This window comes from Malus domestica, chromosome 02, assembly GCF_042453785.1.
Source record: "Malus domestica chromosome 02, GDT2T_hap1".
NCBI lineage: Eukaryota > Viridiplantae > Streptophyta > Magnoliopsida > Rosales > Rosaceae > Malus > Malus domestica.
This window is the reverse complement of record NC_091662.1, coordinates 14,627,060-14,651,582: the sequence shown is the minus strand read 5'-3', so window position 1 is coordinate 14,651,582 and position 24,523 is coordinate 14,627,060. Positions and strand designations below refer to the sequence as shown.

Genomic DNA, 24,523 nt, shown 5'->3' with positions numbered 1-24,523 from the left:
AGTAGTGGTGCCCTCCTTTTTGCTAGTCTCCCCTATCATTATAGGCATTCCATACTTCGTTCTCTCTTGCTCGTTCTGCCTCCTATTATTAAAAGATAATAATGGGAAGCTGGGAGGCTCTTTTTCCAGAACTAGCTCTATCATAGGTTGATTCCCTTCAGGAACCACTTTATTCTTTCCCTTATCCTTTTCTTCTTCTAATAATGGGAATAAGGGAATGATTGGTTCACTTCTCATGGTGACTTGGCTCATCCCACTTCCTGAGCCCCTTTTGGAGTAGAAAACTCTAGATCAAGTCTTCTCTGTAGATTTCCTGTTAATGTACAGAGCCTACTCACTTCTCCCTTGATTTCCAAGGAGATTCTTTCCATGCTTTTCAGTACTTGGATCATAGTAGCTTGTAGTTCTTCACTAGTTCCTTTTCCTTCCAATCTCTCAGATGCGGTTGGGCTTTCTAAGACCACTCGTCCTGATGGGGAAGAATGATCTCCTGATTGATCCGCCATTCGTAGGAAAAAAGGGTGAGAGAAACCCTTTTGTCGGGCAAGATCACAAAGTGTATAGTCCCACTGGGCGTGCCAAAACTATGTTCGCGTCAGGAATTTCCGTCGGGGATGTTTCCTGGCCGACAAGCACACAGCTCCCCGGGAGGTTGGCGCCGGTTGAGGGCTGCTGTCGGGCTTCTGCTTCACTGTCGGGCTTTGTCGGGCAAGTCTCGTCGGGCAAGACTCTTCGGGCAAGGCTGAAAAAGAATGACAGAGTTAACTTTGAGAGGTGCCTTTGTGGGGCCTTAGGTGTAGGCCTTGAGGCTCACAATCAAGGTTAACTTTTAAGTGCTCAGGCGTGCCACTGCCATCTTCAGTATGGCAGATGTGAAATGGATGTCGAGTTTTGGTTGTATATGTATATACCCGAGAAACCGTGTTAGTTATAACAGGTGCCTTTGTGGGGCCTTAGGTGTAGGCCTTGAGGCTTCCTATCAATAACTAAACCAGTGCTCGAACACATCATATTTGTTCTCGTGAATGCATGAGTCTTATAACTATTATACTTCTGATTACCCGAGTTCAAGAGGTAGAATGAACCCAAATAAGTGCCTTTGTGGGGCCTTAGATGTAGGCCTTGAGGCTTCCCATTAGAGTTCGTTCTTATACTCAAACGTTCTAGACCGCAGAATGGAATGAATCCAAATAGGTGCCTTCGTGGGGCCTTAGGTGTAGGCCTTGAGGCTTCCTATCAGAATTCTTCCCATGCTTAAGCGTTCTATGATAATCATAATGTAATAGAAATAAGACTAAGAGGTAGGTCGATTACTTGCGCCCCAAGTAACTTCGGACTTCTCGTTTATCAAGGATTGTCGTGGATGGGTTAAGTCCACATAAGGTTCTTTTTTATGCCTTGAGGCCAAGGACTTTTAACTAATCAGATTTACATGCCCGAGGGCTTAGGACTTGGATCTGGTTTGAACATTGAAGATATATTCAAATCGGATCCAAGTACTGAGAAAGCCTTTTAATAGTCATCTTGTTAGAAATAACTTGAATATAATTGGAAGTATACAACATATTGCTAGGCTAATGAATGAAAAGACAAAAACAAAGAAGGTCGGGCAAGGTTTAACCTTGTCGGGCAAGCCTGGTCGTCTTGCAGGTTCCTATCTTTGTAGTTTATCAAGGGTCTGAAAGCTTCAGAGAGGGAGAGAGATTTACAAAAGATGAATCGATACTACAGCAAGGTTGAACAAAGTAGCAGAGCTATTACAAGGGTTTGAGTGAAGGTTTATCCCACGAGGGATGAAGGCTTGTCCCGATAGGGATAAAGGCTTGGGCTGACTACAGCTTCGTTTTGAAGGTAAATCTGGCTTTGGGCAGAGTTTATGCTTGCATTTGTTTGTTTGATTGAGTGTCCTTATTCCTGGTTTTTCTTTCTTCTTATATAGACAACTCGGCTTGGTCTCCTGTAGCAGCAACCTTGCCCGAATGCGGTTTGAAGGGTGATGACTCATCAGCTATTTTACATGTACTGCCATCATAAAGTACTTTATGGGCTGTGTAGCTGGTCAGTTTATACCACTTGGCCTTTGGGTAGGTAAGCAAGTGGTCTTCATGAGCTGCACCAAGTCAGAAAATGCCCTTTCTGCTTTCTGGGCTTTGACTGGGCTTCGGCTGACTTTCCCTTCGGGCCTCCTTTTGGGCCAGCTCCTTTCTTGAGCCCAAAGTTCAAGTTTTGATCCAAACAAACATAATTGAATTTTTTTCTAAATTGGATATACCATGTTTTATATGAACTGAACAACAAAGAAACTAGTTTTTACATGATATATAAAACAGAAGGCTAATTATAAGGTTTATAGACCTTGTTATATATAAACTGAACAAAAACAGAATTAATTTTTATATGGTAAAACAAAAGACGTTTTAGCATAAAAAACAAAAGATTGTTGACAACCGCGAATTTCAAACCCGTGGGCCGTGGCCCTATGGAACTGTTAAACTCCACGTACCAATGCCCTATAAGTTATTTATTGTCAATGTTAGCAAACAACAATATATTCATTAAATTTCAGGATGGGCCTACTAGACCTCACCTGCCCTCTATGTGGCTCTACCCCTGCTTTACGTGATGGCGTAACATTAGGTCTGGCAATTCCTGACACGATCTGATAACCCGACATGACACAACATGAAATTAACAGGTGTTCTGGTCGACACGATAACGAAACGGGTCGTTATCGGGTAACCCGATAAGCACCTGTTAAGATAACGGGTTGGTTCAGGTATACACGTGGGTAACACGATACACGATAAGCAGAATATTAATTTAACAATTTTATAACCCTAAAAAAATACTATAATAATTATATATATTAATTTAACAATTTTATACCCCTAAAAACTATAATAATTATATATATATATATATATATTAAATTAACTATAATAATTATAATAATTATATATACTATAATAATTATACCCCCAAAATATTAACTATAATAGTTATATATATATATATGTTAAATTTTATACCCCTAAAAACTATAATAATTATACATACAAAATAAATAGATTTAAATCTACTTAATAAATAAATAAATATATATATATACACACACACACACCATTGAACTTCATGGGATACGAATTATACGAAACTAATTTCAACAATCTAACCGTCAAACTTGTTTGTATATGCTTCGAGATCGCATCAGCAAAAAATTAAAAAAAAAAAACATTCACAGATTAAGTAACGAGACAAAACTTTCAGACGGTTATAAACGAAAAATCACGATTTAACGGTTATTTTAACTCTGATTTTGATGATTTTTTACAGCTACACTCCTTGACCCTATATGAATACACTGAATGAATTCGATCTTCAATTTAAAATATTTACACTAGTGGATACCACAAAATCTTATGTTATACTTGATGAAAGTATGAAGAAACTCTTAAGTGTTAGTGAATCAATTGTATTGATGGGATACGCATTCTACGAAACTAGGTTCAACAATCCAACCGTCAAACATGTTTGTATATACTTCGAGATCACATAAGCCAAAAATTGCAAAAAACAAACATCCAGAGATCAAGTAACGGGACAAAACTTTTTTACGGTTATAAACAAAAAATCACGATTTAACGGTTATTTTAACTCCAATTTTGATAATTTTTTATAGCTACACTCCTTGACCCCATATGAATACACTGAATGAATTCGATCTTCAATTTAAAATATTTACACTAGTGGATACCACAAAATCTTATGTTATACTTAATTAAAATATAAATAAACTCTTAAGTGTTAGTGAATCTATTGTTTTGATGAGATACGCATTTTGCGAAACTAATTTCAACGATCCAACCGTCAAACTTGTTTGTATATGCTTCGAGATCGCATCAGCGAAACTAATTACAACGATCAAACCGTTGGGTAAAGTGACCCAACCTGTTAAGGACCCGTTAAGATAACAGGTATTACACGAACACGACTTACAAGACCCGTTTGCCAGGCCTACGTAACATACAAACGTTGTAATCCAAAGTGTTTATTCTTTTTCTCATCATATAAAGATCATTTTTAGGAAATATACTTTAATTTGGAGCCCGTTTAGTCATCCATACTAATCAAACAAGTGATTACTTATTACCATTACTATCAACTTGTTCGAACACATGGATCTCTAAATGGCCTTTAAATTAAATTAATTTTCCAAAAACAACCTTTGCAACAAAAATGATGTACAATTGAGAATATAACATCACTATAATAAAATGATGTCACATCGTCGTATGAATAAGAAAGGATATGTACTATCATTTTTTAAAATGTTACTTATGTAGAATGATTAAGTAATGAATTTGGGAAAAAACATTTTATTTCAAGTTTTATGGTTCAGAAAAAACGAAATTTTAATAAATTTATAATCCATAATGGCTGAAACAGATCGTCTCATGTTATTCGATCAATATTTTAAGAGTTGATTTTTTTTCAAGTTAGCTTAATAGGTCGTATTCATGTCACTCGTTACGAAAGCGGGTCATGTCCACGACAACACAAAAATGAAATATGTGGGTTGTCAAGTCCGTGTGTGGAGCATGTGATTCAATATGCTAATGGATAATGTTAAGTTTCCATCTATGTGTCTCAAGTTTGAAACTCTACATCTCTTAAATTATTTTTATAGTCCTCCTCCTTTTAATAATAATTTTTTTTTTCTTAAAACAAGTCTGAGCGTGGAGAACAACTTATTAAATTGATTATCACCATCATGATATTCTATAACAATATATCATAACACATTGGATAAAAAACTTATATTTATTTACATGTCCCTTGAAACGCCACGATTACAATATACGGGATTGTGAGTCATTCTTTCTTGCATGAAAAATGACGTGCAACTAACTTTACACTATGTTTGGATGAGGGAAATAAACTTAGAATTTGGATTAAAGACATAATTTATAAATTAACATGCACCAATTCCCTTATTTGGATTCATAAACATGGAAATTTAGAATTTCCACATGGAAAAAAACTTGGAATTTGGGACCTCCAATTCCCAAGTTTAAATTCCATGTAAATAAGTGTCATTTTCCAATTTCTATGATTGAGAGTTTAAAAACAACAAATTCCATATTCAATTTCATTGTTCTTTTAGGTTACCCAAACAAGAAAATTCACAAATTCTATAGAATAAAATTCCATCATTTAAATTTCCGTCATTTTAAAATTCCTTAGTAATCTTAAATTTCTTCATCCAAACATAGTGTTAGAGTAGGGCTGGGCATTTACCAAAAAAAAAAAAAACAGATGGAATTGCCCGAACCACACTAGCGGTTTGGTTTGGTTTGGTTTTTTTTTATTTTTTTTATTTTCGGTGGTTAAACCAAACCGCACCAACCTTAAAAAGCATAGAGAAATGAAATTACGACAGACATTTTGATGCCTTTTTTTATTATTAAATGCAAAGGAGAGCAGTCAGCTCTCCTTTGGGAGATAGAAGCAGACACAGTGCGTGAGAAAAACAAGGGCACGAAGGTAGCGGCTAGGCCTGGCTGTAACGACCCTAAATTTCTAATTCAGAAGCTAATTAGTAAGATAGGCCCCAAATTCATTTTCTTAGCAAATTTCACAAAAAAAATTAATCTCAGGTATTTTATTATGGCTGCATCTAACCTCGTTAGACTGCCTACGTACCCTACAAAGGGATCAAGTCATTCGTAGTTCACATTACGCTTCTAGAACAACATACTAAAATTTCATTCCAATCCAACGGTCGGATCTCCGCCAATTACAATTCAAGTAGTGGTTGACATTTTATTTTATGAACTTAGAAATCTAATTCGGGAAGATCCGTACGTTGTATTCCCGGTCTTTATATTCCCAAGGTCCTCAAATATTACGTATTATAATGTCTCAAAGTTTGGTGACAATCCAATGGTCGGATCGTCGATTCATATTTTAACCAAGTAGTGTATCGTAATGAATTTAGGTTCAAACGATCAAACTACGTCACACGAATATCAAATCAGAAATTAAGACATCTAATTGAGCTTAAAATAGCATTGTCGACCCTCTGGCCAAGCACCACTGCACGCGCCGCTGTGGGTGGTGGTCGTCCCGACTTGCCAGAAAATTTCAACTATTTTTAAAAATTACCAAATTTTATAGGCAAGAAGGTCTTAATGAGAGGAACAATTTTTATACTTGTGGACAAGTCCAATTTGGCCGAGAAGAGCTCCAATTAAGCTCGAACCCTCTGGAAACCCTAGAAATGATGGGCTTCGATTTGCCTTCACAGGTGTTCTGCCACTCTAGGAACCAGTTGGGTATTTTTCTAGGCCTCACGAATAGTGGTTTGAAGGTGGTGGTTGCTTTCACATCGCCGAATTTTTGCCGTGGCACCCCCGGAACCCACGGGTTCGGTTCTTCATGAAATAAGAGCCAAAATGGCTCGGGTTCGGAAGGAAAAAGGGTGGAGCAGAGGTTGGGATAGTACTAGCAGGTGATGGTTGGGGGAATTTGCCTGAAAAATGGTGGAAAACCGTCGAAAGTTCACCAGTTTCGAAACCGGGTTACTGTGTGGGTGTACGGGCCGAAAGGGTTGGGTGCTCTGCACCTCTCCCTTTTTCTTTTCCTTTCTTCCTCCCACACTTTCCTTTCCTTCCTCTCCCCTGCTGCCATCTGGCAGCTTCCAGAGATTTCTACCCTCAAATAACGAAAATGAATTAGAGCTAATTCCACCATTCCATTTATAGTGAATAAAATCATAATCTCATTCTACGATTTTATTCAAGCCTCAGAAATAAATACTTCCACGAAGTAATCATTTATACTTAGGTTTCCTACCACTCTTATTGGTAGAATAAATATTGGAAATTCTAGCCATACACATTGGCGAAATAAATATCACATCAAGCCATAATTCGCATTGGCAAAATAAATATCACAATCATTGGTAAACCACTTACCATCGTTGGTTATACGCAGCCGTTACTACGACTCTTCATCAAAAAATTTGGCCACAATCACTGGCAATATCAAACATCATAAGATTTTGCCATATTCATCCTGGGCAAACAAATATCATAAATTCCAGCCAAACCATCATCGGCTAAATAATTATCAAAATTTCAAGCCATAATCATCAGTGGCTAAATAAATATTACAATTTCAAGCCGAACCATTAGAATTGGCAAATCAAATATCAGAAATTCGATCCAAAATCATTGGAATTTCTAATCACAATCACTGGTAAAATCATTTACCATCATTGGCTTTACATAGCCGTCACCACGATTCACCTTCAGAATTTGTGTGCCAACATAATCAAATCTGATGACCGATCCCGCGGCCGATTACTCTCACTTCAATCTGACCACAACAATACGAAGTAAGGTACCGAAAGTGTCCATTTAATCTTACACCCCAAAACCAAGTACCCTCCCCACGGGATATGGTACAAGTCCAGCCATGTAGGCCTCTAGAGGTTTAGGGGATCGAAACCCAAGGCAGCACGCGGTGCCCCTCACTGCTAGTAACTCTTAAACCAGGAGTGTCCATTTCCAATAGCCATATCACATAGACTATCCCACAGGAGTAGCCTGACCTTATAACACCATCTGAAGGTTTAGGGGATCGAAACCCAGGGGAACCTCATATTCCCTTTCACTCTCAGGTTATCAAAATCATTCAGGGAACCTACATTCACAATCCACAGGAACCTGTGCTCACAACAACATACGTGAGTAATCCACAATACATATATGTATCTCACATATTCATAGAAATTATGAAATATGCAACCACAATGCAAATCATAATTTCCACTCACGAAATTCCATAATCACTATGGAAATTACACCACAATCACAATGCATATCATATATGTGTCTCACATATATATAGCACATGAATGTCACTTCATTCACCAAAATTATGAAATAATGCAATCACAATGCATATCATAATTCACATTAATGCCTCAAGATGCATAAAACTTATGAAATATTGCATTATCACTGCAATCATATTTCACATCACCAAAACAAGAGAATATAAATATATATTCACTCTCCTGTCAGTGCGAAATTCATAAAACATATGTATTTCACATTAATGCCACATTAATCACATAAATTATGAATAATGCACTAACAATGCAAATCATAATTTCCGTAGCACTTTATTCACAAAAATTATGAAATAATGCATTCACATTGCATTTCATAATTCACCAAAGGAAGAATTCAAGAGTATAACAAATTGAAAGTAGGATCGTTCGCTCTGATACCACCTTGTAATGACTCGAAATTTCTAATTCGGAAGCTAATTACTAAGACAGGCCCCAAATTCATTTTCTTAGCAAATTTCACAAAAATATTAATCTCAGGTATTTTATTATGGCTCCATCTAACCTCGTTAGACTGCCTACGTACCCTATAAAGGGATCAAGCCATTCATAGTTCACATTACGCTTTTACAGGCAAGAAAGTCTCAATGAGCGGAACAATTTTTATATATGTGGCCAAGTCCAATTTGGTCGGGAAGACCTCTAATTTAGCTCGAACCCTCCATAAATCGTAGAAAAGATGGGCTTCGATTCGCCTTCGCAGGTGCTCCGCCGCTCTAGGAACCATTTAGGTATTGTTCTAGGCCTCACAAGGAGTGGTTTGATGGTTGGGGAGGTCGGCGTTGCTTTCACGATCGCCGGATTTCCACCGTGGCACCCCCAGAACCCACAGGTTCGATGCTTCACGAAATAAGAGCCAAAATGGCTTGGGTTTGGAAGGAAAAAGGGTGGAGCAGAGGTCGGGATAGTACTAGCAGGTGATGGCTGGGTGAATTTGCCTGAAAAATGACGGAGAACCGTCGAAAGTTCACCGGTTTCGAAACCGGGTTGTTGTGTGGGTGTATGAGCCGAAAGGGTTAGGTGCTCTGCACATCTCCTTTTTTCTTTTCCTTTCTTCCTCCCGCACTATCATTTCCTTCCTCTCCCCTGCTGCCATATGGCAGCTTCCAGAGTTTTCTCTCTTTTTTATTTCTTTTTTTTTTCCTCTTAAACAACAACATGAATATTTACATCATTTCTAAAATATTCAGGGTATTACACTGGCAAACGAGTCATGTTTGTCGTGTTCATGGAACACCTGTTATCTTAATGAGTTGTGTCATGTCACACCCATTATCTTAACGGGTTCTTAAAAGATCAAGTCATTTTACCCAACAGGTACAATGACTCGACCCGTTAAGAATTTTTTTTTCTAAATTTTCACACACCACATTGCCAAACAAATATTACTTCAAAAACTAATTCGAAACCAAAAAACCCAATTTTCAAAAACTCTAGAAACGAAAACCCAAATTGAAGAAACGAAATCAATCTTAATTTGAAAACTAATTTGAAGCAAAACCCTATATTTTGAAAGTAATTCGAAAGAACAACTACATCGATTAGGGCTCGAGATTCGCTTGATCTAGAGAAAGCAAATCGAAGACAAAATTAGCAGACTGACTGGTGGTGGGTTACTAGGTCGTATGTGATGACAATGGTGTGGTGGAGGGAGATTGAAAAGGATGGTCATGGACTCGTGGCTGGCCGGAGTTGATGTTCGAGACTAAGATTCAAGAGTTCAGTTTGAGAGAGAGGCTGCTTTTATTCGAGCATTCGAGAATGAGAGTGTCTGAATTAGGGCTAAGAAAAATATTGGACACCCAAGATTAAATCTCAGCCAGTCCAACGGTCATCAATTTTCTAAATTTAATTTTTTGACATCCCACATCGCCTAGGGGAGTGGATCTTGTAAGCCTTATATGTATATTCTCATCTCTACCTAGCATGAGGACTTTGGGGAGCTCACTGGCTTCGGGTTCTATTGGAACTCTGAAGTTAAGCGAGTTCGCACGAGAGTAATCCCATGATGGGTGACCCATTGGGAAGTTCTCGTGTGAATTCCCAGAAACAAAATCATAAGAGCGTGGTCGGGGCCCACACCGGACAATATCGTGCTACGATAGAGTTGAGCCTGGGATGTGGTGGGGGCTCGGGCCAGGATGTGACAATTTGGTATCAGAGCCAATCCCTGGTCGGAAGTGTGCTGACGAGGACGTCGGTCCCCTAAGGGGGGTGGATTGTGACATCCCACATTGCCCAGGGGGTGGATCATGTAAGCCTTATATGTATATTCTCATCTCCACCTAGCACAAGGCCTTTTAGGAACTCACTGACTTTGGGTTCCATCGGAACTTCGAAGTTAAGCAATTTCACGCGAGAGCAATCCCATGATAGGTGACCCACTAAGAAGTTCTCGTGTGAGTTCCCAGAAATAAAATCGTGAAGGTGTGGTTGGGGCCCAAAGCGGACAATATCGTGATACGGTAGAGTCGAGCCCAGGATGTTGTGGGGGCCCAGGTCGGGATGTGACAATTTGGTATCAAAGCCAATCCCTAGTCGGAAGTGTGCCGACGAGGATGTCGGGCCCCTAAGGGGGGTGAATTGTGACATCCCACATCGCCCATGGGGGTGGATCCTGTAAGCCTTAAATGTATATTCTCACTTTTACCTAACACGATGCTTTTTGGGAGCTCATTGGCTTCGGGTTCCATCGGAACTCCAAAGTTAAGCGAGTTTGCGCGAGAGCAATCCCATGATGGGTAACCCACTGGGAAGTTCTCGTGTGAGTTCCTAGAAAAAAAACCGTAAAGGCGTGGTCGGGGCCCAAAGAGGACAATATCGTGCTACGGTGGAGTCGTGTCCGGGATGTGGTGGGGGCCTAGGGCGGGATGTGAAAATTTTAATATATATATATATATATGTATCAACTTTTAGTTCAGTTTGGGATTAAATCCCACTATTGTTAATTATAATATTTCTTTTTAACGGTATAAAATTATTATATTAATATTTTTCTTATCATGTAACGGGTTACCCACGTGTATACCTGGACCGACCCATTATCTTAACAAGTGCTTATGGGGTTACCCGATAACGACCCAATTCGTTATTGTGTTGACCCGAAAACCTGTTAATTTCGTGTCGTGTCGTGTCGGGTTAACGGATCGTGTCAGAAATTGCCTGGCCTAGTAACAGCTGCTCTTTGGTGCTCTTCTTAGGCTGCATCATTTGTATTTCCTTTGAGCAATCACTCATATTGGTGTTACGTTCGGTAGCTTTTAGGAAATGAATTTGTTATATATTTTCGTCTTCACACAAATCGAAAACCGATCCAAACCAACCCTCTATTGTCAGTTAACCAACTTGATTTTCGACTTAGCTTGGTCGGTTTCAGTTTGCAATTTCGGCCCAACCGACTAGGTCAGTTTGGATTCGATTTTAGCCCAAAACTAACCCAAACCAACCCACGCCCACCAGTAATTTAGAGTTTAGACTGCCGTGGTGGTTAGGCCTGGCAAACGGGTCATGTCTGTCGTGTTCGTGTCCTTTTCATGTAACATCTATTATCTTAACGGGTCATGTTGTGTCATACCTGTTATCTTAACAGGTCTTTAACAGGTCGGGTCCCTTAAGTGACCCGACCCGTTATAACCTGTTATGACCTGTTAAGAAAAATATATTTTTTTCTTAAATTTGCACATACAACACTTTGCCACATAAATATTACTTCAAAACATTAAAACACATAATTTAATATATATATATATATATATAATTATATTATATAATTATTTTAGTTTTTAGGGGTATAAAATTGTTAAATTAATGTATATAATTATTATAGTTTATTCATACTCATTAAGTATAACATAAGATTTTGTGGTATCCATTAGTGTAATTTTTAAAATTGAAGATCGAATTCATTCATTGTATTCATATAGGGTCAAGGAGTGTAGCTGTAAAAAATCATCAAAATCGGAGTTAAAATAACCGTTAAATCATGATTTATATTTTTATAACCGTCGAAAAGTTTTGTCTCATTATTTGATTTTTGAATCATTTTTTTTTTGTAATTTTTGGCATATGCGATCTCGAAGTATATACAAACATGTTTGACGGTTGGATAGGTGAAACTAGTTTCGTAGAATGCGTATCCTATCAAAACAATAGATTCACTAACACGTAAGAGTTTATTCATACTTTCATTAAGTATAATATAAGATTTTGTGGTATCCACTAGTGCAAATATATTAAATTGAAGATCGAACTCATTCTTTGTATTCATATAAGGTTAAGGAGTGTAGCTGTAAAGAATCATCAAAATCGGAGTTAAAATAACAGTTAAATAGTGATTTCTCTTTTTATAACCGTCAAAATGTTTTATCCCGTTACTTGATCTCTATATGTTTGTTTTTTGCAATTTTTGGCGTATGCGATCTCGAAGTATATGCAAACATGTTTAACGGTTGGATCGTTGAAACTAGTTTTGTAGAATGCGTATCCCATCAAAACAATAGATTCATTAACACACTTAGGAGTTTATTCATACTTTTATTAAGTATAACAAGATTTTATGGTATCCACTAGTGTAAATATTTTAAATTGAAGATCGTATTCATTCATCGTATTCATATAGGGTCAAGGAGTGTAGCTGTAAAAAATCATCAAAATCAGAGTTAAAATAATCGTTAAATCATGATTTTTCTTTTTATAACCGTCGAAAAGTTTTGTCCTGTTATTTGATCTTTGAATGTTTGTTTTTTGTAATTTTTGGCGTATGCGATCTCGAAGTATATACAAACATGTTTGATGGTTGGATCATTGAAACTAGTTTCGTAGAATGCGTATCCCATCAAAACAATAAATTCACTAACGCTTAAAGAGTTTATTTATACTTTCATTAAGTATAACATAAGATTTTGTGGTATCCACTACTGTAAATATTTTAAATTGAATATCGAATTCATTCATTGTATTCATATAGGGTCAAGGAGTGTAACTGTAAAGAATCATCAAAATCGGAGTTAAAATAACCATTAAATCGTGATTTTTCTTTTTATAACCGTCGAAAAGTTTTGTCCCATTACTTGATCTCTGAATGTTTATTTTTTGCAATTTTTGGCGTATGCGATCTTGAAGTATATACAAACATGTTTGACGGTTGGATTGTTGAAACTAGTTTCGTAGAATGCGTATCCCATCAAAACAATAGATTCACTAACACTTAAAGAGTTTATTCATACTTTCATTAAGCATAACATAAGATTTTGTAGTATTCACTAGTGTAAATATTTTAAATTGAAGATCGAATTCATTCATTATATTCATATAGGGTCAAGGAGTGTAACTGTAAAAAATCATCAAAATCGGAGTTTAAATAACTGTTAAATCGTGATTTTTCTTTTTATAACCGTCGAAAGGTTTTGTCCCCGTTACTTAATCTTTGAATGTTTATTTTTTGAAATTTTTGGCATATGCGATCTCTAAGTAAATACAAACATGTTTGACGGTTGGATCGTTGAAACTAGTTTTGTAGAATGCGTATCCCATAAAAACAATAGATTCACTAACATTTAAGAGTTTATTCATACTTTCATTAAGTATAGCATAAGATTTTGTGGTATCCACTAGTATAAATATTTTAAATTGAAGATTGAATTCATTCATTGTATTCATATAGGGTCAAGGAGTGTAGTTGTAAAAAATCATCAAAATCGGAGTTAAAATAACCGTTAAATCGTGATTTTTCGTTTCATAACCGTCAAAAGGTTTTGCTCAGTTACTTAATCTTTGAATGTTTGTTTTTTGCAATTTTTGGCATATACGATCTTGAAGTATATACAAACATGTTTGACGGTTGGATCGTTGAAACTAGTTTCGTAGAATGCGTATCCCATCAAAACAATAGATTTACTAACACTTAAGAATTTATTCATACTTTCATTAAGTATAACATAAGATATCTACTAGTGTAAATATTTTAAATTGAAAATCAAATTTATTCATTGTATTCATATAGGGTCAAGGAGTGAAGTTGTAAAAAATCATAAAAATCGGAGTTAAAATAACAGTTAAATCGTGATTTTTCGTTTTATAACTGTTGAAAAGTTTTGTTCGGTTACTTAATCTCTGAATGTTTGTTTTTTGCGATTTTTTAATGATGCAATCTCGAAGCATATACAAACAAGTTTGACGGTTGGATCGTTGAAATTAGTTTCGTATAATTCGTATCCCATCAAATTCAATGGTGTATATATATTTATTAAGTAGATTTAAATCTATTTATTATGTATGTATAATTATTATAGTTTTTAAAGGTATAAAATTTAATTTAAAATTATATATATAATTATTATAGTTAATGTTTGGGGGTATAATTATTATAGTTAATTTAATATATATATATATATAATTATAGTATTTTTTAGGGTTATAAAATTATTAAATTAATATTCTGCTTATCATGTATCGTGTTACTCACGTGTATACCCGAATCAACCCGTTATCTTAACAGGATTGTTATCGGGTTGTTATCGTATCGATTCGAATACCTGTTAATTTTGTGTCGAATCGTGTCGGATTATCGGATCATGTCAGGAATTGCCAGGTGGTGGTTCACCCACTGGAGCCCTGCTCTGTATCCACACCGGTAACACCACCACAAATACACAAACTGATTTTAAAAAGACAAGGACCGGTGATCAAACTCGGCCCAATTGTGTATATTGTTTGCTTCAAGGTGCGGGCGGCGCGAGCGAGCGAGCGAGAGAACGCGCGCGGGGGAGAGAGGAGAGAGAGCGCGAGAGGTTGGTCTTGTCAGGTGTCTAGGGTTTTGAAAATCCCAGAAATTGATTGATGGATTGAGATTGCACAAGGTTAGTGAGCGCGTAGATGAACAGATTTCATGCCCTAAATTTCAGTTTTTCTCTAATTGAATCCCAATTTTCGTAAATTGAAGAAAACAGAAAGAAAAAATGTCGAATTCGAAAATGGTGAGTTTGATTTGGTTTATGCCGATTGTGTGTGAGAAAGAGGTGTGCTTATCATGTGCAGGGAGCGAGTGTGATAGATTTGTTAGAGAGAGAGTGCTTAGAAGAACAAAAAGCTCTCCTTTTTTCAATTTTAGGGTTTCTTTGCCCCCTTTTGAGCTGCCTTCTCCAATTACCTCATGGACCGTAAGCTCGTGGTAAGTTGTATTATTTATTTGGTTTCTTTTTTCTGTTTTTTTGGCCTATGTATTAAATTTTGCAATTTTATTAATGGGTTGATGGAATTTATTTGAATTGGGTTGTCTGTGATCGTAATTCAGGTTTTGGGCATTCCGTGGGATATCGATACGGAAGGGCTGAAAGAGTATATGGTCAAATTTGGGGAATTGGAGGATTGTATTGTCATGAAGGTTTGCCAATCACCCAACCCTTTTTGCTTAATGCTGTCGTTCCTTTTCGAAATTTATTTATCTGTGTTCCTCTTGGGCTTTACTACTTGAATTAATTTTGATAAGTTAGTTTTGTCGCCGCTTGGTTTGGAAGGTGAGTGTTGCGCAAATTTCGTGTAACATTTCCTTTCTCTCTAACCTTAAAAGCATTTGTTACTGTATTTGTTTCCATATTTATTAGGATCGGTCAACTGGTCGGTCTCGTGGATTTGGATATGCAACATTTGTATCTGCTGAAGATGCGAAGGTGAGTTGGATTAGAATTTTCTAAGGGTCCTATTTGTACTGGCTAAATGTTTTCAATGATTGCAATATTGCATGATCACTTAGTTAGGAAACGTAAATGTGTTAAGAATCTTTTCTAATACCTTACATCCGTTTTACTATAGAATGCAGCATCAAGTGAGCACTTTCTTGGCAATCGAATGCTGGAAGTTAAAATAGCTACTCCAAAGGTGATATAAATTCATGACAAGCATTGCTTTAATACTGTTCTAAAATTTTTATTTTGGTTAATCATAATTGTCGTCCATTAGCCGACCCCACTTAGTGGGAAAAGGCTTTGTTGTTGTTGTTGTATAATTGTCGTCCATGTGTGTTGTGTTTCTTTAACATAACAAGTTTTGTGGGCTGTATTGCCAACAATCTTTCTTTTTTTTTTTTTAACAGGAGGAGATGAGAGCACCTGCAAGAAAAGTTACCAGGATATTTGTTGCAAGGATCCCACAATCTGTGACAGAAGCAAACTTTAGAAGGTACTTAAATGTATTGTTGTTGCAATATGTTAGCCATCATTGTTGACTTCTTTGTATACTATTTTGTGAGTTATGATGTGGAATTAACCTGATGTTTCTTTGACTTTCTTTTGCAGTCATTTTGAGAAATATGGTGAAATAACGGATTTATACATGCCGAAGGTTCTCTATCGAGCTCTTCAAACTCACATTATATTAGATGTTGTAATTTTGTGTGTGTTGATGTTTCAGTACATATCCTTCCAAGTCTTGTAAATATGCATAGATATGTCTGTGCATGTACCCACCAAGTCACACATTTACCTTTCGAATTATTGCTGGGTTGGACCTAGTACCCTATGATTGTCACAAATGTGTTTTTTCAGGATCAAGGCTCAAAAGCACATCGTGGAATTGGGTTTATAACATTTGAAAATGCAGGTCAGACCATCTCATGTAGTCTCTTGTGTCTTGCATCATGCCTAATGTCAGTTTCCGTTTTCCATTTGAATTTAAGTCCTTTGGTGGAAACATTAAGTTAGTAGTTTGCTTTACTTGAGCTTGCAATGGACATAAATTTATTTGTGATGATGTGGGAAACGCATGCAGTGAGACCGTGAGATAGGGGAGAATTAAAGGTCAGTGGCATTTTGTTGCATGGAACTATGGAAGAAAAGATGTTTTCCTCTAGCACATTTGATTACTTTATATGTTCTTTTTACTGGCATTTACATCTGAAATTCTTTATATGTTGATGTCATGTTTTGTTTTTCCATTAAGTCTTGTAAGAAGTGGTTAGTTTATCATTATCCAAAATAGGAATTGAATATAATGAGTTAGCTTCATTAGGATAGATGATCTGGGAGCTGATTGTATGATATATTCCTTTGTGGTTGATATCATTATTGTTTTGAGGAAAAGTACTGGACAAACAAATGTTCTTTGTTGCAGATTCCGTGGAAACATTGATGGCTGATACTCATGAATTAGGCGGTTCCAATGTAGTTGTTGATCGAGCTACACCCAAGGCAAGTTACAGCTTTGACAATCTGTACTCCTTCGTTTTTTGAATTTATAGCACTAATTCCCTTTGAAGTTTAAAGATTGGTTGTAAAGATATCACTAATTCAAGAATCTAGATACATAATTTCTTGTTTTCAGGAAGAAGATTTCAGACCAGTTGGAAGAATGGCGCAACAGGGTGGCTATGGTGCATATAATGCTTACATCTCAGCAGCAACTAGATATGCAGCCCTCGGGGCTCCTACTTTGTATGACCATCCTGTACCAGGACCAGCTTTTCCAAGTAAGTACTATTACAAGTTACAACACAAAGCATTTCATGTGAAGAATATTAAATTGCACTGTATGTGACTACTTAGAAGTTACAACTAAAAAAAATCTTGTGTTGCAATAGGAGGGGAATCTTCTCGAGGACTAGGCAAAAAGATCTTTGTTGGCAGGCTTCCTCAGGAAGCAACCTCTGATGATCTCCGCCAGTATTTTGGGAGATTTGGTCGTATAGTAGATGTCTATGTTCCAAGGGTAAGATATCATATATTTTGTAATTAACTAACTGTATTCTTGATATTGGAACCTGAAAATGTGTGAATACTCAATTATGTAGGACCCCAAAAGAACTGGGCATAGAGGATTTGGTTTTGTAACTTTTGGGGAAGATGGTGTAGCCGAACGTGTATCACGAAGGTCTCATGAGATTTGTGGCCAGGAGGTAGTAGAAGGAAGCGAAGTTTCATTGTACCTGTTCACTTATGCTTCATTAAGATGGAACTTAATATGTTGTTATGTAGGTTGCAATAGACACAGCCACACCTCCCGAGGATGCTGGTATGAGTGGAAATTTTATGATGAATAATGTAGAGCCCTTTGCCGGCTATGGTGGTCCTATGCGCTCCTATGGCAGGATGTATGGAAGTCTGGATTTTGATGATGTGAGTATATTTTATATGTTTAGTAAGATGTACACATGGCAGAGTAGAGTTCAAAAGATAATGATTATATGGGTGACAAATGGTGTCCTGCAATAAACTTTTGCTAACATACTGCATCTCTAAATTTTGCAGTGGGGTTATGGAATTGGCAGTGGGGTCGGCGTTGCAAGACCATCAAGAGCAAACTGGAGGTACAGGCCATACTAGGGAGATATGGCTCGGGAAATTTGGTACGAGATATTAGGAATGTCAACAAAATGCCATGCAGATCTTGTTTATTTTATATAAGATTTAAGGATCGCATCCTTAGTTCACGTCCCCAATAATGTTCTTGTCGGACTTTTGAAATAGTTGAAATAGTTTGGTTTCTATGATCCAGGGAAGATTTAGGCGAGTAGGAATGTCCAAATCTGTCATGTTAGCCTGCTGGCGAGTCCAGGAACTCGGATCGTGGTTCCTTAGTGTAGTAATTTCTATGTTTGTTGACTCATTACCCGGGTTTAGATATGGATAATTGCAAATTCGGGGTTTTTATTTTGTTCAGTTACATTTATTGAGTAGGTCGGTTTTCCATTTTCCTTCGTTTAGTTTGGTAATGTCGTTTGTATGATCGGTTTTGTTCGTTTGTATGAATTGGTGGGTCGCCCATCTTTGGTCACTGAAACCCTGACTATTTAATACTTGAAAACAGCTGAAAATTCGTAAAAGCGATATGAGGATTAAGATTGAGTGTGAGGAGCTCGAGTTGCCACTGCTGAATTGCCCGTTCCTTGCCGGCTTTTTCTTGTTGGTTTACATTGAATGAATTTGAGCCAATAACATTCATTACTCATGACTTGTCTGGCTACCTAATTGAGAGCGCATTGGTGATGTTGATGACTTATCATTAATCCTCGAGTACTTTCTACACTTCCTGAGTAGGAAGTCCTTTTTTCGTATTGGATCTGCTCTTCTGTTAGCATGAACATGAATTTCATTCTATTCGTCGTCTTCATTCCTAAGGGAACTCCCCACCCGAACCACTCTTAAGACCACCAAGCCCTCTTGAATGAGTTTTACTATAGAAGCTTTCAACGTAGACCCACGGACAAAGATAAACTGCTCATTGGGAATGCAATGCATTATGCACACAACCAAAATGACATGGTAAAAGGCCAACTAAGAGTACAAAGGAATTAGGAAGCATCACAGGTGAAGCAACTGCGTAGGGAACCCATCCGAACATGTCTACCGAAGGAACGAGCCTTCTCGGAAGTTTTGGGAGCTTGCTGGTTGTCTTTCGTTGGCACTGAGCTTCTCATTTTGTGAGCTTTAACCTGTGCATTTCTCAAATTCTTCGTGATCTTATCCATCGTCGACGATCTCTTCTTTTCCAATTTCATCTGCAACAAACCAACATTGTAGTTACTGATGCCTACAACATGCATAGACAAATATTTATGTTAAGCGTTTTGCAAGAAAGAGAAACCTCGAGTTTTCTTAATGCTGCTTCAGCTTTTGCCTTCTGCAAGTTTTCCCATGCAGTGATCTTGGCTTCCTCTCTTTGCCACCTGCACACATGGTCACAAAGATTTGGTTTCGTGATCCATGTTTCGACAACAATTCAATGGTTACGATTACAATTTTCGGGAATTACCTTGAAATGTTCATAGCTTCATCTGCAACATCAAAAGATGAAGCTTGATTTTCGATAGCAATTTTGTCGAAATCATAAACATCCGGGGGTCCTTTCGTGTTGCTTCCACGTCTTCTAGTTCTAGACCCCATAGTAACATTGGTTCCATTGTCTACCCGCACTTCCCTGACCTCCAATTTGGCAAAATGGTCGTGCTGCTGCTCCACAATGGAAATGAGATTCGGAGACGATGGAGCAAATGATGACCTCCTATTAGGAGGTGGTGGTGAGTGGAGGCTGCCCTTCGGGCTTATTTGGGTTGCCATGTCTCGTTGCGAAACAGCTCGAGGAATTCCCGGCTTCTCAGACTTTTTTGTATCCAGTTTCTCATCTGCATATTTCACATGTTGATTTTAGCCATGAATCATTCAGTATTCGACACAGCTCGAGAAAATTAAGAATGGAACTAGCAACAAAATTAGCCCCGAACCCCTCATGATTAATTGAGATTTCGATTAAATATCTGATACGAAAATTAACAGTTTGACAACATAGCATACACAATATCTAACACGAAACATGGTGCTATTGAAGATGGGAAAGAACTCACTTTGCAATTCAGACAATCCAAGCACACTACTTAATCTTCCCGTTCCTCCACTCCCACCATAGAGAAGAGAGACACTATCAGCAGCCAAAATTCCCGTTGAGAATGGCGAACCAATCATGAAATTTCTCACAATGCCACCATCAAATGCTGGATTTGCAGGCGAATAGTTTGAGTAGTGTACAACCCCAGAAGGAGGCGCAATTGGACCACTCTTGGACTTAGGCCTCCTCTTCTGATCCTGAGAATGTGAGCTCTTGTTGCTCTCCCCATATCCGATCACGGGGCTGCAAATCCACCTCTCAGCATCCTCCCATTTTGAAGGCATAGTCCTCCCACCATTACTCAACCCCATCAAAGAAGTGTTCCCATTGACGATATGCCTCTGTCCACTACTTGTCGGCAACGGCACACGCTCCGAGCTCCAACCCTTTTGGCCTCCAATTCCATTACCGCGATAATCGGATACTCCTAGGGTTGGAAATAAACCCAAATCATGAGAAACAGAACCTCTATTCATGTTACAAAATATGTTCTCAAGTTGTAAGCTTGATTAAGCATATGATGTTTGTTGCAAGACGCTCGTAACTTAGTTGGTTAAAAACATACACACTCCCTACACTAGAGGCTTTGAGTTCGATTCCCCCCTTACTCAATATCGCTTGCATTAAAAGAAAAAATGCATATGAAGTTTTGCTCAATGTACTTTCTTCATTTGCAGTTGCAGCAAAGAACATGTTGACACAGCTGTAGTTTTGGCATTTTTGGCGCGGTGGCTACTTCAATTTCATTGGATTTGGACCACTCAAAAATTCACTCATGAAATTCCACATATAGCTGCCAAAGTTGTGAATCAAATCAAAGACTTGGACGGTAGGGAAGTAGACAACAGCATTAAAGGCATGGTATCGTTTGTCCCAATCAAGGGCATTGTTGCATGCTTTGATGGCTCACTGTTTCTTTGTAATCTCTGTCCCAGCAGTTAGGTCATTTTAATCGTTTTTTTTTTAATTTTAATTGCTTTCCACCGTCCCATATCTGAATGAGTGATTGATATCAATCAAATTCCTACTGTTTGTATAAGTAGAGATATTAAGGAACTATTCTTTTGCAAGAAAATGGTCTGGTTACAATGCTACGTTCCATACAAATTTTATGTAAGATCTAACCGTTTGATAATTTATTAGATTTCTATATGCAAAGTCCAAATCATTGATTTTCCAAATCACTCAATAATACGTACAAGAAAATTTTATTGAGAACATAAAATACTTTTGTTATCGGTAGTAAAAATGGATTTGGATCCTCTCCTGAGCTAATGGAGATGATCCTCCTGACCAGTTATCATGGGCCGTTGGATTTTTATCCAACAGCTACAAACAGGGGGTCCCTTTAAAGTTATAATAATTATAGCCGTTGGATTTTTATCCAACGGCTCATGATAACTGGTCAGGAGGATCCTCTCCATTAGCTCAGGAGAGGATCCAAATCCAGTAAAAATGATATATTTATGTATTCTATATTAACGATATGACAAGATAAATCTCTGTCCACACCACATCAAACTTTAACGATCCAAACCGTTTATTTTTCAAGTTGCACCTCATAGATCATTCTTACAAAATATTAGCCAAATCGAAAATATTTAAAACATCTAATTAGGTTTAAAAAATTTAACGAATACTTAGTTATATAAGAAAACAATGAAATTTTATCTTGATAAGTAAATAGGCAAATGATTTCAGATTGAATTGAATTTTTGTAAGGATAATTTATGAATTGAGACTTACAAAATAAACCGTTCGGATCGCTGAAATTCTATGTGTAATGAGCCCTACAACTAATCCCCATTTTTTGAAAAAAAAAAATAAGAATCCCTGTGCATAAAGGACCTGCTTTTATATATATATATATATATCTCTCTAAGAACAGTAGTCTCATATATATATATATATATATATATATATATATGTATATATGTATATAAAGTTTGTGAATTACTGGGTTGTGGCATTTTCGTGTAGCATTTTATTTCATTTATGGGGGTTTTTTGATTGCTGGCAGGTCGGTGATTCAGGCACCAGGCATCTCGGTAGTCATGTGGGCAACCCCCACCCAAGTACGGGCTGCAGTTAGTCATGACCAAGGTATTAAATATTAGTAATATCGGAAATATCGGTAGTCCGAAAACACGAAAATATCGATGTAAATATCGGAATAATATCGATATCGATAAAAATTACATGGAAACCACGGAAATTGTAAGAAAAACTTGGAAATTTTTATTGAAACTTTGCAGGATGTTTATTTAGTCAATTATCTATTAGTTTATCACAAAAAATTGGAAGGAAATGCATTGCATGATGGATTTAACATTATCAAGTTGATTATATAGCGAGCTGACAAACATTGTAAGTGTAGAAAATATGTAGTAATTAATGAAAGAAGTCTAAACACACCATAATTATTTATATATAATGAATTAGTACAATATTTTACACTTTATACATTGCATGGTAAGATACATGAGTGACTTAGTACCACATAGAGTTCCTATGAGGTTCAAAATTTTCACTATCTTCATCATCTCTATGTGTAGAATGAATGTATTGTGAAGAGTAGTTATCAAATGATAAATCCCCAAAATAGTTTTGCATGTAATTGTTAACATGCCACCCATATGGATCCGAGATTGGTTGACGTTGTCCATAAGCAAAATCATTTGAAGATTGAGTCTCGGATTGTTTCCATGAGTGGCTCGATTCCATCCCAACAGGAATGGGATATGAAAGGTAGGGAAATAGTTGGTTATGAGTATTACCATAGTTACTACTTCCCACTCCAACAGAGTCCGAAGTTCTAGATAACGAGTCATTTTCTTGACTTGACAAAATCCCCTTGCCTCTTTCTCTACGAGTATAGTCATTCCCTATGGTACCAATTCCTGGTCCTGCCCGCCTACTGCCATGGTCATCATCCTGTGTTGCATGCGTGAAGTTTGCCTCACCAGTGAAGGGGCTTATAAATCCAAGAGGTGGTCCAACATAGTTTCCATATCCACCACCACTACCTCCAGCTCTACTACCTCCAGCTCCACTATATCTTTCATCATTCCCACCTCCGGTGGTAGGTGAGTCTCCTGATCTTGTACTAGAGCTATCATTAGTATCAGCACGATGTTGTGGTTGTGTAGGATTGGAAGAAGGTGGAATTCTAGTGTTTCTTGGTCATGGGCGCAAAAGTTCTTCCAAAGAGTCAGCGCTGCTAGATCTCACCTTCTTCTCTAATACTCTTTCTACATTTATCCTTTCATTACGTGCTTCTTCAGCAACTCTGGGAGCTGGATTGCCTTCATCATCATCTAAATGAAGAGGTCTAATCCATTGATAAAGTTGGTTACCCTCTGTATCATCATCTTCACCAACAATATCAAACACATCTAGTGGGTCACCATGGTCGACATGATCTATTTCTGCTTCCTTATCTCGAATTTGAAGCTTCATGTTGTAGTAGCAATAAACTAATTTTTCCAACCTACTATGAGCCAATCTATTTCTTTGCTTTGTATGTATGAGTGCAAATGTGCTCCAATTTCTTTCACAAGCAGATGAGGAAGCTGTTTGTGATAATACTTTGATTGTTAACTTTCTCACAGTTGGTGCATCGGTCCCATACATGATCTACCATTCAGCTACAATGAAATACAATGTTGATAAGCCTAATAACTCCAACCAATTCTATTATAAACTTATAGTGAAATATGTTTACACTCACTAGGAGACATTGTTGTTCGAGTAGCAATTGATGTTGGTTCTCCAAAAGTTCTTCTTGCATCTTTAAACCATGTTAGCTGAATTCAATAAATCGTGTTAGTTTAATCCAACAAAGTAATTATTATAATTTAAGTAATTGTGTACCTCATTTCCAAATTGGCCAACTGCTGGTGATGCAGGGTCTAATTTAGAGTATACATTATGTACAGCACGTATAAAGGTACCATCATCTCTAACACCAGGTCTGTATTGGTATCGAGGATTCAAATAATATGCTGTTCAAAGAAACACATACTCTAATAAGAGAAATAATACTTATGCAACTAAAGAAATGAATTGCAAATTATGATATAATTTATACCTGCTGCATGCAAATCGTGGTATAATGTTTTATACCATCGGTCTTCAGTTATCTTTATGACCCACCTTGCACCATGTTTTCTTTCTAATTCATCTTTCACTACACGCATCAACTCATATACTGCCCCCATAGTAGGATACACT

The 24,523-nt window shown here is 37.2% G+C and overlaps 2 protein-coding genes across 3 annotated transcripts; one reads left to right on the top strand and one right to left on the bottom strand.

Annotated features, from left to right (window-relative positions):
* The first annotated feature begins 14,509 nt into the window (after positions 1-14,509).
* On the top strand, positions 14,510-18,554 carry LOC103403113 (heterogeneous nuclear ribonucleoprotein 1). Of its 2 annotated transcripts, none has more exons than XM_008341940.4 (14): positions 14,510-14,775; positions 14,954-15,086; positions 15,210-15,299; positions 15,520-15,585; positions 15,728-15,793; positions 16,008-16,093; positions 16,210-16,255; positions 16,459-16,513; positions 17,024-17,100; positions 17,234-17,378; positions 17,490-17,617; positions 17,700-17,804; positions 17,884-18,024; positions 18,157-18,554. In XM_008341940.4, the coding sequence occupies exons 2-14, from the start codon at positions 15,069-15,071 to the stop codon at positions 18,229-18,231; spliced, it is 1,098 nt and encodes a 365-aa protein (XP_008340162.1). In that variant the 5' UTR covers positions 14,510-14,775; positions 14,954-15,068; the 3' UTR covers positions 18,232-18,554. The 2 variants fall into 2 exon arrangements, with proteins under 2 accessions (XP_008340162.1, XP_070671991.1); XM_070815890.1 differs by having other exon boundaries at positions 14,524-14,775; positions 17,024-17,104; positions 17,238-17,378.
* A 572-nt stretch (positions 18,555-19,126) lies between these two features.
* LOC103403102 (uncharacterized) lies at positions 19,127-21,129 on the bottom strand. The gene is made up of 4 exons (XM_008341929.4): positions 20,250-21,129; positions 19,661-20,030; positions 19,493-19,574; positions 19,127-19,406 (listed from the first exon to the last, which is right to left on the bottom strand). The coding sequence occupies exons 1-4, from the start codon at positions 20,764-20,766 to the stop codon at positions 19,200-19,202; spliced, it is 1,176 nt and encodes a 391-aa protein (XP_008340151.3). The 5' UTR covers positions 20,767-21,129; the 3' UTR covers positions 19,127-19,199.
* Positions 21,130-24,523: the final 3,394 nt, after the last annotated feature.

Bases quoted from the DNA above. Each gene is read 5' to 3' on its own strand.
- LOC103403113 (XM_008341940.4), top strand. The intron at 17,618-17,699 runs GTAAGATATCAT...TCAATTATGTAG, and splicing joins TAGATGTCTATGTTCCAAGG to GACCCCAAAAGAACTGGGCA. The intron at 17,805-17,883 runs GTAGTAGAAGGA...GTTGTTATGTAG, and splicing joins ATGAGATTTGTGGCCAGGAG to GTTGCAATAGACACAGCCAC.
- LOC103403102 (XM_008341929.4), bottom strand. From the start codon at position 20,766: ATGAATAGAGGTTCTGTTTCTCATGATTTGGGTTTATTTCCAACCCTA. The intron at 20,031-20,249 runs GTGAGTTCTTTC...TGAAATATGCAG, and splicing joins TGGATTGTCTGAATTGCAAA to ATGAGAAACTGGATACAAAA. The intron at 19,407-19,492 runs GTTTCTCTTTCT...GGTTTGTTGCAG, and splicing joins CAGCATTAAGAAAACTCGAG to ATGAAATTGGAAAAGAAGAG.